This window comes from Podarcis pityusensis, assembly GCF_964106645.2.
Source record: "Podarcis pityusensis genome assembly, chromosome: 1".
NCBI lineage: Eukaryota > Metazoa > Chordata > Lepidosauria > Squamata > Lacertidae > Podarcis > Podarcis pityusensis.
Genome location: NC_138028.1, coordinates 7,477,191 through 7,490,392, shown reverse-complemented (window position 1 = coordinate 7,490,392; position 13,202 = coordinate 7,477,191). Strand labels below are relative to the sequence as shown.

At 42.3% G+C, this 13,202-nt stretch overlaps 1 protein-coding gene across 5 annotated transcripts in view; it reads right to left on the bottom strand.

The window, feature by feature from the left end:
- ARID4A (AT-rich interaction domain 4A) overlaps window positions 1–13,202 on the bottom strand; it is a 59,160-nt gene that overhangs the window by 40,561 nt on the left and 5,397 nt on the right. For all 5 annotated transcript variants that reach the window (XM_081008808.1, XM_081008806.1, XM_081008810.1 and 2 more), the window contains 4 exons: window positions 12,670–12,760; window positions 3,893–3,972; window positions 3,698–3,792; window positions 1,875–2,007 (listed from right to left, as the gene is read on the bottom strand). In XM_081008808.1, the coding sequence (XP_080864934.1) occupies window positions 1,875–2,007; window positions 3,698–3,792; window positions 3,893–3,972; window positions 12,670–12,760 (399 nt within the window). The remainder of the gene's footprint in view (window positions 1–1,874; window positions 2,008–3,697; window positions 3,793–3,892; window positions 3,973–12,669; window positions 12,761–13,202) is intronic.

Genomic DNA, 13,202 nt, shown 5'->3' with positions numbered 1-13,202 from the left:
AAAATCTTCCTACTTTATTGAGGGTGTTGTCGTTTGCCAGTCATGCATCCTAAATGCACACCAGCACCACATGATCGGGCAGCTCATTCCCACTGTTTTGAGAGGCTGAAAGGACTGTACTAAGTAAACCCTCGTCTCAGAAGAGGGGGATGCACGCATGTTAAACAACACCGGGGGCTATGGGAACTACTAAATATAGCTGCTTCCTGTGACAATGCCACAGAACCCTACTGCTTTTAAATCTTTAACTTATTCCGATTTTGCACACATTATACATGCTCCTCCTCCTGCAACCATCTTGAGGAACTCCATGCATTCCAGCGCATTTTCCCAATTAGGAAAGTTATACCAGTAAGAAAAATTTCACTGCCATAAAGGCAGGAGCTCCAGGGATTAGCAATGCGCTATTGACAGTGATCCCTAAATCCTCACGCTTGTCTATTCATATACATATTTATATACAAATCCAGATATTTAACTAAAAGAAGCCTGACTCCCATTTGGCTCCCCTTCTCCTCAACTATCATCAGGTTGCAGCAGAAGGAGGGATAGAGAGTGGGTCCATTCCATCAGGCTGCTCTAGTTCCTGAACTATTTCTACTCAAACGGAGCACTTTAATAACAACTCTGTATATTTAAGAATTGGTGCCCAGGTTGGCTTGTTTTCCCTCCCCATCCCTTTCTTGCCTATTGTTTTGTGGCTTGCAAGCCTCCAGGTAGGACTTTGAATAAAGCATTTATATCCTGCTCTTCAGCTGAATAGATTCTGTCCTGTTTTTAATCTGTCGCAAGTGACATAAATCAGGATGATGATTAAAAAACCCAGTCCAAATGACTGCATAGTGAGCTCTGCAAATGCAAAAAAGGAAAATCCTAGTGCATGCACGCGTATTTTACATGTACCTAAAAGAGGAATCATAGTAAATCTAAATAAAAAGGCTGCTTTCACACAAAAAAACCACCTATGAAAAGAATGACCATGGCAAATCAAATGAGTAACACAGTAAGATTTCATCTAAAGCTACATTTTCTCCAACTTAATCATGAGTCCGAAGTCTCAACCTAAACAGGTATATCTTTCTTCTGAAACATGCTAAGAAATGAAAGCGTTTAAGTGCCCACAATGCATGCTTGTTTTAGCTAAAAATAATTTATATGTCTAATTGCATTTGACGCGAACAGCATTCAAACCACATGGGCATGCACACACAGAAACCACAATTGGGTTTCATCATGCTGAACTTTGTAGCAGGCAGGAGGAGCAATAGCTACAGAATTTTCCTTCAGAAGATGTATCTCCCACTGGGTTGAGTAGGGTCCCCACCAGCCAAGTAGGATTTCAGAGACTTCTATTCAAAGTACTTAAATTATGATAATGGGCAAGGTGGGAACTAGAGGAGCCAGCCATGATGGGAACTAGAGGAAGCAGCCATGAACTTATAGCAGGATCTCAGTGAAGATGCAGATGTCATAGAAACAAGTTCCATAGGAAACAACGTTTCCCCCACCAAACGTATTTACCAGGAAGGTTTATATTCTATGTAGTCAGTTAGCAGAACCTGCCTTTGTGCAGGAACTGACTGAGCAAGAGTTGCACTACCAAGAATGTAAAAAAACATTTTCAATATGGACAATGCATTAATTTTTCTCCCACCCCCCTCAAAAAAAGAAGCATTTCCTTAAACTTGGGAGACCCAGGAGCATTATTTATTTATTGCTTTATTTATTGTCACCTTTCTCAGAACAAGATCTCAAAGCCGTTTTACACTCAAATCTGGTTTCAAAAGGCGTTTGCCCCGTTGAAGTTCCTCCCCTTTGAAAAGCACCTGGCTTTTGTGCCCTATTATAAAAGCCCCTAAATATTTCTCACTCACCAAAGCTGGATACCACTCAGCCTCCTCAGAGCTGGGAGTCACGCTGACAACTTTACCAAGCAATTCATCGTTAAGACGCCTCTTATCATCATCATCCTCTTCACTACTTTCTTCCTCTTTTTCATCTTCATTACTAGGGGGTTAAACATACAGAGATTTTAGACAGCCCGAATGTGGAGATTAACAGGAGCACATAACCTCGTCGCAGCCTTGATACCTCAACAGCTCTTGCTTTGCAACCTTCTTCCTTTTTGCGGGAAATGGCTTAACACAAAGCAGAATGCAGCACGCTAAAGATTCGTCCTGTGCTACCATACGTGCATTGTGCTGTCGAGAGGTGCTGGGGCTAGAATCAAGAACTCTTGCATGTGTGGTGCTGCCATGGCTGCAAGCCAGAGGGCTCATGGGGCTGGGCTCTGCTCTTATTCTCAAAAGTGTCTCAACCAACCCACGTAGCCTACCGGTCCCCTTACACCCGGAAGGATTCCAAGTCAGCGTGGGCTTTATTTGGTGACCCAGAAAAGACAGCTTCTCTGTGTCCACAGTTAGTTCTGAAATTCAGCACTTCCAAGAATAAACCACCAATATTTATTGTTGCCAGGGAAGCTTGAATCAAGGCTTGAATGGAGCTCCTTAAAACACTAGTCCTTCTTTTAAAGCACTTATGTGCTTCAACCTTATCTCCTCCTTGTCCTCTCTTATGCCCTAATTCTTGTTCTTTCCACTCCAGCTTATATTCTGCCAATTTTTGTCTTTTTCTACCACTCTCATATCCATGCCTTTTCTATTCTCGAAACAGCCTCCTCCTACACAGCTAGAACAAGGCGTGCATCTATCTAATTTTAATAAGGAAGATTTAAATGCAGCTTGGCTTCCATTGCCTGTTACTTTAGGCATGTTTCTTCACATACATACTTCTATATACTTCCAAACATTTTTCTGTTGTTATTTTAGGCTTTGTACTGAAATACAGTGTGTGTGTGTGTGTGTGTGTATACACATTTTAAAATTTAAAAACCGAAAGCCCTGTGTACCAAAAATAGTCCAAGTCCTACACCAAGACAAGCCAGTATGCATACAAATTATTAAAAAGTGTGAAATAGTTTTGTATAATTAATTCAGCTTCTGTTAGTCCCTAAATGGCAAGGAGCTTTTGCAGGGTCCTGTCCTCTGATAACTCCAGCACATTTTCAAGTCTGACTTCACAGCAACAGAAGAAAGAAAGTTAAAGAAGAAAAGGCTTCCAGGATGCAGAATTCCATGCAGCACCACACTTCTGCAGAATCCTAAAACCCAAGTTCCAGATGCTTCCTGTCACTGCGTTTCTCAGCCACTTCTGCAACTCCACCAAACAGCGAGGTCTCCAAGGCTATTTCAATGGGAAGTGTGCTTTCCATTTCAGAAGAGACTTGACGCAAGAAGGGAGACAGGAAGCCCAAGACACTTCTCCACCTCAGAAGCCATTTATGCACTTTGTCCAAAGGCTGTCACCTTCTGGACTGCATCAGAAGAAATGGGTAGCCTATCCTTCTGAGGAAACGTTGTCCTCTGAGTGGGGCATTTTTTGTGATTTGTATGGTGAAAGGCAAATCTCTTGAAAATTAGGGGATTTCAGGAAACAGTGTGTGGTATGATTGTGGGTGGAAAGAAGGAAAGTAAACTGTAATTGCACAATATTATGCTCCTTGCAAAGGAGGCACACTTCTTCTAAGCTCATCACTGAAGACCAAACCTGCCTTCCTCGTTCCAATGCAAGGGAAAGATTAAGTCTGAGAAAAGCCCAGTAATACTATTAGAAGCAAGGCATCACAAAGCACACTCACACAGGAAGAGAGGATCTCCTTCCTCTGTTGGATTTCTTCCCAATCACCGGCGTTCCAAAGTGCTCCGGGTTTGTTAGTGGCAGTTGGTCAAGTGTCTGGGAGAGGAAGGGGAAAGTATGACAACTTGACAACTTGCTAATTTTCCAGTTAAAAGAAGAGTGTTACGTTTACAGCTTCAGAGTGAAACAGCCTTACCTCACTTTCTGCAAAGTGCCTCTCTCCCTTCAGACACAACGATGTCCGTCTCAAAGTCCTTTCATCACCGTCATCAAAAACTAAACAAAGCCAAACCAATAAAATTACATAAAAGGAAAAACCACTTTATTTGCAAAGGCAAGTAAATGGAAACTGCAAATTATTCTTGTTATGTGAATATATTTAGTGCCCCCAATAGTCTCATTTTTGAGCTGCTGTTACACCATTGTTTGCATTCCATCATACACATTTTCTGCTCATTTTTTCTTATGGAATATTCCAACTAGTGATGAAAGCTTTCTTGCAGTGGAACAGCATGTGAAGGACATATGCTTAGATGTTGTAAAGCCAGAGAGAAAGCACGCATGTACAAACTGAAGATCAATATGCAACGATCACCTCAAGCAGCCTATTGGAAGCAATGCTTCACCATTCCAGCATAGCGCGACAGATCAATGCATTATAAATGTGCAGCCAGCCAGTGTGGGATAGTGGTTAGAGTGTAGACTAGGACCTGGGAGACCAGGATTCAAACCCCCACTTCCCCATGACATTCACTGTGTGGCCTTGGGTCAGTCACTGACTTTCAGCCTAACCTACCTCATAGGGTTGTTGTGGCATTAAATGAGGAGGTGGAGAACTGTGTATGTGGTTCTTGGAGGAAACAGTGAAATATAAAAACTATAAATAAATAAACATTAATTCTCCCAAGCATGCTGGGGTCAAAAATCATCTAAGCTGCAATGCATAATCATTCTTTTTTTTTAATGTTGCCAGCATAAAATTGCTTGATGCATTTTTTATACAACCACTCAGGGTGGACCTACTGAAAATAACTGACATTACTAAATTAGGCCCATTAATTTCAATGGGCCTACTCTGAGGAGAACTTGTTTGGATAAACTGCGTATTTAATCTTGTGCTGAGCCAAGGGCTGTATCTCATACATAATTGCACATAGGGAATACAGGAGAGTGAATGTCAACTATCCAACTGTTGGAATTGCCTTTCCACTCCTAACTGAGCCCCTAACCAAAGTCTACAACCTAAATGTTACACTTTAAAACACACAGGCACCTTCTTTCAAAGCACAGGAATGCTCTTTACCAGAAAACCAGCAACATGAACAAATCTACCACAGCCTAGGCTACAATCCCCAGCTGCCGGAGGTGGGGGAAGAGGAGAATGTGAACTGCAAGCAGCAAAGAATGCCCACAATAAGGACAGCAGGGGAAAAAAGAATGGGGTAGGTGCTGAGGGCAACTTGGTTATGATCCAGTGGAAGAAACAGTGAAAAAACTGAGCCCTCTGGGCATTTCCTCAGTATTGCTGCACATTTGTTCAGGATCGAACAGAAACCACTTCCAGTTTCTAAGTTGTAGCAGCCAAGGCAATTGGCTTAAAGGTTAAGCAAGGATGGAAAATCTCTCTTCAGCAGCCACATGGGATTTTTATTTCTGCCTAGGGGCAGAGGAAATGCACCACTGATCTTGGAATTGCATGATCTCTTCATTTAATCAAAGTCCCGATTTTTGACACGTGAAGAGCTGCTGGGGTGAAGTGTTATGTCACTGATGTTCCGAGCTGGTGCAGGGCTAAGTCTTCAAATCAGAAAGATTAGTTAAATGAAAGATAAGCCAAACAATGTGTTAAATCTGCTTTGATCCTGCCTTGAAGGAGCTGCAGTCTACTTTTGGATCTCAAGGCTACTTCACACACTAAAATTGGAATCTGCACTATGAGTAAGCTGTGTGTTGCCAGGTAAATAACTTTCTCCCTATGCAGGTGTGACTCTTGGGAATGCCTCATAAGATGGAAGTGTTTTGCTAGTGACCCTCCTGCAGCAGCACCCCAAACAAACAACTCCCTGCTGCCACAAACTAACTTTCTAAGCAGAATTGGGTGTATCAAAAACCACTGACGTTTCTAAGGGCACAGGAAAGGATAATGGTGCATTATGATCAAGTCATAGAATCACAGAACTGTATAGAGTTGGAATGGGACACTGAGGGTTATCAAGTCTAACCCCCTCTAGACTAGAAAGTTTCCTTACAAACAAGAAAGTATGTCACTGCAAATTCAACTTTAAAAAAAAAAAGAATTAAACTTGTTGGACTCCCAACTCCCATCATCCTTGACCACTGGCCGTGCCGACTACAGCCGACAGGACTTGGAGATCAACAACATCTGGAGAGCCACTGGATCCCCACCCCTGGTGCAGGTTATGAGGGCAAAGAGCCAAAAGGTAACCAAGCACCACCACTATATTCAAGCCAACATTTATTCAAATACTGGCTCTAATTTCGCCTGAAAGCTTGTTCCCAGCCTGTTTCCCTCGTCTCAGCTGACAGCACAACACACCATACTAAACAAAAATAAAAACAAAAATACAGAATTGGAACACTTAGTTCTTCAAATATATGACTTTTAGATTTTTTAAAAAATTTAAGGTTTGGCTCTTTTTATGAATTAGAATAGTAAAGGATGAATGATGAGAAATACTGCCGTTTCCTGAGTCAGACATATATGGAAAAAGCAACAGATCTAATCCTTTATCAGAAAGGATTTGAAATGGGAAGGGACATTCCTTTGATCATGGCTCCCATTGCTGGCTGTTTCTTTATGTGGGGTCCACACTGAGCAATGAGGAAAGGAAGAGGTGTTGGACCACTGGCTATCTCAATATGTGACTCTGGAGTCACTTCACACTTGGTCCCTCTAAGTGCAGTTTATGGGCGACAGTGTTCCATGCCACACACAGAACACAACATGCAGGGCCTGTTCCCCTGATCTGCCCATCACTACTGGAGACAGGTCACATGCCTGGGCTATTTTCAAACGTTACGCTTGGAGGAGAGGCAAGGACTGCACATATACAACAGGGGTCATGTGTGTAGTAAAAACTGCTTCCGCACAGCCCTCCTGCTGCTGCAAGGAACTACAGGGTAGGAACCCATCACTCTTCTACTGCATCAGTTTTCCCTATTCCAGCCAGCACTCCAGAGACACTGCAGTAGAGAAAAGGAGTGCTTTCCGATGGTATTTAATCCACTTCTGTTTTAAAAAGGAAGTTCTACTTCTATCGGACATAGTGAAATCAAGCGACAGAAATTTAGTAATTTAGCATTATGTCACAGATATAGTATCTTCCATCCAATTAAATGTTCTCTTTCTACCAGTCTCACTGGTACTGCGAAGAGGGTGTTCAAGCATCTGGCTCCACACTCCTTTTTATTAAAAAAACCCCGCACTTCCATTGTATCACCACCCACTCTTTCCTCCCAGCTAAGTATTCCTTGCTGTTCTAAATCTCCTTTCTTTTTAATCTACTTCACATGCAGCCTACTTCAAATTAAAGCCTCCCTGAGCATGACCTTTTCAATACACTTAACTGTTCTTAAAAGAGTACATTGTCAAGGAGCCATGAAAATTAAAGATTCCTAGAAGAACAACTGACAAGAGCTCAGCGCCGCTGTTTTGCTCTCTTATTAACTGCTAGTGCAGATCCAGCAGAATCCGGCCATATTTTTCCCACCAAAAAACACACATCAAAGATAGTAAATGCTACTCTGCTTCCAGGCTGCATCCTTACAATTTGCAAAGCACTTCATACCTATACACCTGTAAGTTAGCTCAGTAGCATCACCATTTCTACAACATTTCCCTTACTGAAACATACAAAATGGAAAGTGCAACAAAACACAGGAGAACAAGAAATGAGAGAACCGAATAAGCATTCTTATTAAACTTAATTTGTCCCCTTGTTTAGAAGTTTTATGATTAGAGCAAGAGTGGACAACGTAGTCCTCAACTACAATTCCCATCATCCCTGACCACTGACCATGCTGGCTAGGGCTATTAATAATAATAATTTATACCCCGCCCATCTGGCTGGGTTTCCCCAGCCACTCTGGGCGGCTTCCAAACGAATATTAAAAACAATACAGCGTCAGACATTAAAAACCTCCCTAAACAGAGCCACCTTCAGTTGTCTTTTAATAGTAAAATAGTTGTTTATTGCCTTGACATCTGCTGGGAGGGCGTTTCATGGGACAGGTGCCACTACCGAGAAGGCCCTCTGCCTGGTTCCCCGTAACCTTACTTCTCGCAGCGAGGGAACAGCCAGAACGCCCTTGGCGCTGGGCCTCAGTGATGGGAGCTAGTGCCCAAGGACACCTGGAGGGCACCAAGTTGGCAAGCCCTGAGATCTCAAAAGGACATTTTATTCTTATCACCATTTCTATACTGTACCACCAAGGCGCTCAAGGCTGTATAAAAGCCCCATGGCACAAAAACACACACAAAACCAAACAAACCCTCACACAATGACACACAAAATCCCCGCAGCAATGCTTTAAAGCTAGTCTAAGAGACAGCAACTGGATCATAGTTAACACATTGAGCTTTATGGTTAAGTGGGGTTTTAAACACAAATCTCCCTATTCCCAATTCAGCCTTCTAACCACTACAACACTCTGGTTTATGTGTGACAATTAGGGGACATGGGTACACATTTCAGAAAAATGTTGAGTACACTCCTGACTACAACTATCAGTCCCATATAACAGATGATGAGACTGAGAGGCTGAGGGGACACCTTTCATGTTCATGGTTGAGGGAAGAACTGAATTCAATCTCTTCAAGTCTGAATCTGTTGCCTTCCAGAGATTGTTGGGCTCCATCCCGCTCCCATCTTTCCTGACCATTGGCCATTCTGGCTGGTGCTGATGCAAGTTGGGAGTCACCAACATCGGGGAGGGACAGCTTCCCCCCTCCTCTCCCATAGCACTCACTTCAGACAAGCATGCAGCTGTAGCCAGTTATGCCTCCTAACAATCAGCAACAATTTCCCCCAAAAGATAGAAAGTTGGATATGGCAAATTCATGCTGGAGAGAGAGATGAGAGCTCCAAAATTGAAGCCCACTAACACAACTACTTCCTTAACAAGGAAGAAACAATTCAATTGCCACACAGAGTCTGAGGGCCAGTCTCTGGCAAAATTAAAAGACGTTTATCAATGTATGATAACACTGGTGCCCTGCTAACAACAGCTGGCTTAAATGCTGGCTCCAGCTACCTGCAGTTAACAAATGAAGGTTTGTTCTTAATAAGGAACAAGCGTTGCCTTCGCACCGGTCCCGTGTGAGGCAGGCCCAGAAGAGTTAATAGGGAAGACCTAAGATTTTCTTTTCCTTTAACAGTGTTTGCAGACTGAGAAAAAAGCAATTGACACGAATCTACAACATTGAGTTAAAGGTGCTTAGGGTGTCAATAGCTCACTCCATATTTTGTAGCTTTCCCCCATCCCTATGTATGTATGTATGTATGTATGTATGTATATAGTTTGACTGATTTATACTATGCAGCAGTTGCATCTGGTCAATACACTAACCCATGTTTTAAGGAAGGGTAAGCAAGATGGAGACATCCGGGTGTTCTATGACTCCTAACTCCTCTTAGCCGCAGGCAGCGTGGCTAAAGGTCAGGGATTATAGGAGCTGTACCATCACATCTGGAAGGCACTATGTTGGCTACCCGTATTTTGAGAGATAGCAGCTTAAATTTCCATTCAGTTACTGTATAGAACTGCTTTCTGTCTGTCAGCAATCAGGAGACCTGTCAAATCTTTGACCAGTGGTCCTTATAGCTTTTATTCTCTCTTTCAATAATAAAGAACTATGAACTGCTTGCCTCCCTATCTGTCTTCCATTTCGGAGATTTTGCCACCCAAGTGCTCACAAGCAGGGCATGAAGATGATCAATCACCCCTTATTTGGTATTTAAAGGTATATTGCTGCTGTCCATCTTGTAGTCGTGAATTCCATTTGAACTATGTAAACGTTACTCCAAGTCAAGTGAGAGTGACCCAAATGTCAGCATCTCTTGCAGTGTGGAGGCTGGGCTGCGGCTAAAATAGAAAATTTAAGTTCCACAGATCTTGCAGCATTCATCTTTGGGCCACAGCCAATATTTTTTAGAACTTGCTTACCAGAAGGAATGATTCTGGCTTGGATCCTAAGTTAGCCTTTTCCCAACCTTCTAAAACAGGTTTTCGGAGAGTGCAAGAGATTGCAGGCAGAAATCGAGGAAAGTCTCCTCCCACTTCTGCCTGCAGAAGCATCACCTGAGCAGAACTCCACTCAGGGGAAGATCCCACCAGCCACAACAAACTCTGAGACACTGATTTCCCCTTGCATACATGTGTCACCACAAAAAGGGTACATTCATTCCTCAATGCTTTCCTTAGCATTTTCTTACTCTCACTACAACCAAACCACCTTTGTTCAGGTGAAGACAATTATTCATTGAGGCATAAGGCTACAATTCTATCCACGTGTATTCCAGCTTAGGACAAGAACCTAGGTATCCACCTGGAAACCAGAGACCAGCTGTTAAATAGAGAAAATGCTGGTCTATTCAAGAAGCTCCTGGCCCTGCTCAATATGACAGCAAACATGGACCAGAGTGAAATTAACCAAACCAGAACCTTCATATTCCACATAAAGCAGTGTCAGTATCTGCTTAAAGGCACACACACAAGCTATTTCCAGAGGCAGGTAATATTTTAATGCATATCCCTGCAGCCGGGCAAAGTACAGATACACTTTCCTGGAGCTTTTGTAAAGGGGGACAAAAGCCAAACAATTTAACACATGAAACCCTGTGAAGTTTAGTTAATACATTAAGGCTTACCAAAACAAACTTTCCAGTTATAAGTCAATTTTCAATTCTTAATGCAGTGCTGGAAGCCAAAATTTGACTGCCACTACATTCTTGTCCTTGACACTTGCATGAAACAGCCCTAGAACACTTTTAAGCCATTCTTCCAGAGAATAATATTTACTCAAGAATTAAGTATGCAAAGGACTTGCAGAACTTCTTGAAAGAAGCAACTTACAAATAAGCCTTTGTTCAAATGGGATAAAGTTTGTTTAAAATCCATGCAGTTATCTCAACAACAATATATCGGGCATTCTAAACTTACAAATCCTCTTTATTAAAAACAACAACATTACAACTTAATTTAAAGTCCAGTGACAAATATTTAAAATACTGTTATGTTTTATTTTACAAGACACTGTTAACAATTCTCAGGTGGCAGAGGGCAATATGAATAAGTAAAGTTATCCAGTACCAGATCAGACCACGAACCCATCTAACTCAGTATGATCTACCATAACTGGCAGCAGTTCCCCAAAATCTTGGTCTCTCAGGCTAGGAACTCTTTATTCCTTCATCTCCCCAAGAATAAGAAATGCTAGAGAAGGCATTTAGGGTCCCTGAAACAATTTCTAAGCTCCTGGGCCACAATTATCAGTCCAAAGGCACAGAAATGCAAACATGCCAAAACCAATTCTGCAATTTTTTTTAACTTTAGGAGTGATGCTCAGGGCAGCCAAAGGAATTATGTTCTCCAATATTTTGTTGCTATGTAAACACAATTACACTTGAAAAACACTGTCATACAGCAAACTGTTCTCAGCTTGTTAACTTATTTTAACACAGAAGTTAAAAGAAAATCCACTGCCTTGGCCTTTATCCCTTCCAGAAGCCTTGCTAGTGCCACACAAATTACTAGTCTCTCTGCTCATACATACGTATGTTTATTATTTGTGACCTACAAGGGGAAATCCCAAAAGCAATCCTTAGCCCCAATGACAAGAAGGCAAATGTTTATGAGGCTAAGCTATATCAGGAAAGACAAAACTCGCAACAATCCATCCCTTCTCTTGTCTCTCCTATTCAAAAGTATCTCCTACAGTATGAAGGTACAGCCATTAAGCATGACACTAATGGAGGTGCTTAGTGTAGCTGGTAAAGATGAGCCCTAGGGAAGTAGTTTACACTTAACTTTTCTAAACTTGTTTGCTCACTTTATACACATAGCCTGGTTTTTCCTAAGAGGCTGAGCTCCTAACTCAAAGCCTGGCATCCTCAGACCAGGGGTGGGGAACCTGTAGCCCTCCAGATGTTGGGAAAACTCCCAACAACCCCAGCCAGCACAGCCAATTGTCGGGAATGATGGGAATAGTACTCTAGCAACATCTGGAGGACCAGAGGTTCTCCATCCCTTGCAAAACAGAGCAGCTCCACATGAAGCATCTGTTGCTTAACCACACCATTTCAGTCTGCAGGCAGGAGAAATCTAAAAGTTGATAGTCTGGTACATTTTGGGGAGCTGTTTTTAGCATAATTGGGCATTTGTACAACGGATCCACAAGTACAATCTGAAGTAGTACAGTCCATCTACTGATCATGGATTAACTCAACAACCCAGCAGACACTTTTGATGTATTGCTTTCTAATCCTGAAGAGACCACTATGTAAGCAGCATGGACCTTTTCTAGCCCAAGGGTCACATTCCCCTCTGGGCAACCTTATGAGAGCCACACGGCAGTGACAGGCAGAGCGGAGGCAATACTAGGTGCAGAAATAAATTTTTGCTTCTGCAGAGTTGGTTAGTGTCTTCACACTCAGACATCCCTCTCTATCCAAGAAAGCAAGTATTACTATCACCATCAGAGTTCAAGGACACATTACAGCCAGGCAAAAGGACTCACGCAGGTATTTAGTTGGCTCCATGTCCTTCCCCCGCAGTTCTAAGTCATTGTTAAACATTTGGCAATATTCCTTCTATACAGACACAGATATTTTATTGGGAAGTTTAAAAAGTCATAAGAGATCTGCTCAAAAAACGCTGTGTATCTGGGACAGAGAAGAAATTATGTACATCTTAGTGCCAGTGAAATCTAGTGTGGCACAGAAATCTACTTACCTACAGTATACCAGCTTGCATCTGTCAGTTTACTGACAGTGGCCTCTTGAAACGATCCATCAGACATCTTGGTTTCAACAGTTGCACCAACCTATAATGTTAGAAATCACATTCAGTTCCTCGTACAGATCAACACCCTAAATTTAAGCCCAACAGTGCCTAAGTGTTCCTCAACCTTTTGACAACTACGGCACTAGTTTTGCTCTCCTAGATTTGAATTTGGGGCATGCTTACATGTACTTCTTTTCGATTTGCTTTCAGAACGACAAGTCAGCATCCTGCACTTAAGTGTGGGATAGCCGCCTGTATACTTGCCTTCCTTTGCCCATTCAGTCAGAGTTAAGGGTGTGGCTCTTGCTGTGTGGGATTATCAGCTGCTGTGCAGTTTGTGTCTCCTTATGCCCTCCATCAGGATGATACCACTGCTCATCGAGCAACATAGGGAATAATAGTTGTTTGGGGCCTTCCCACTTCACACAGAGCAATGGATGCATCCAACACACTTTTTTCTTAGCAGACATTGACTCTCCTCT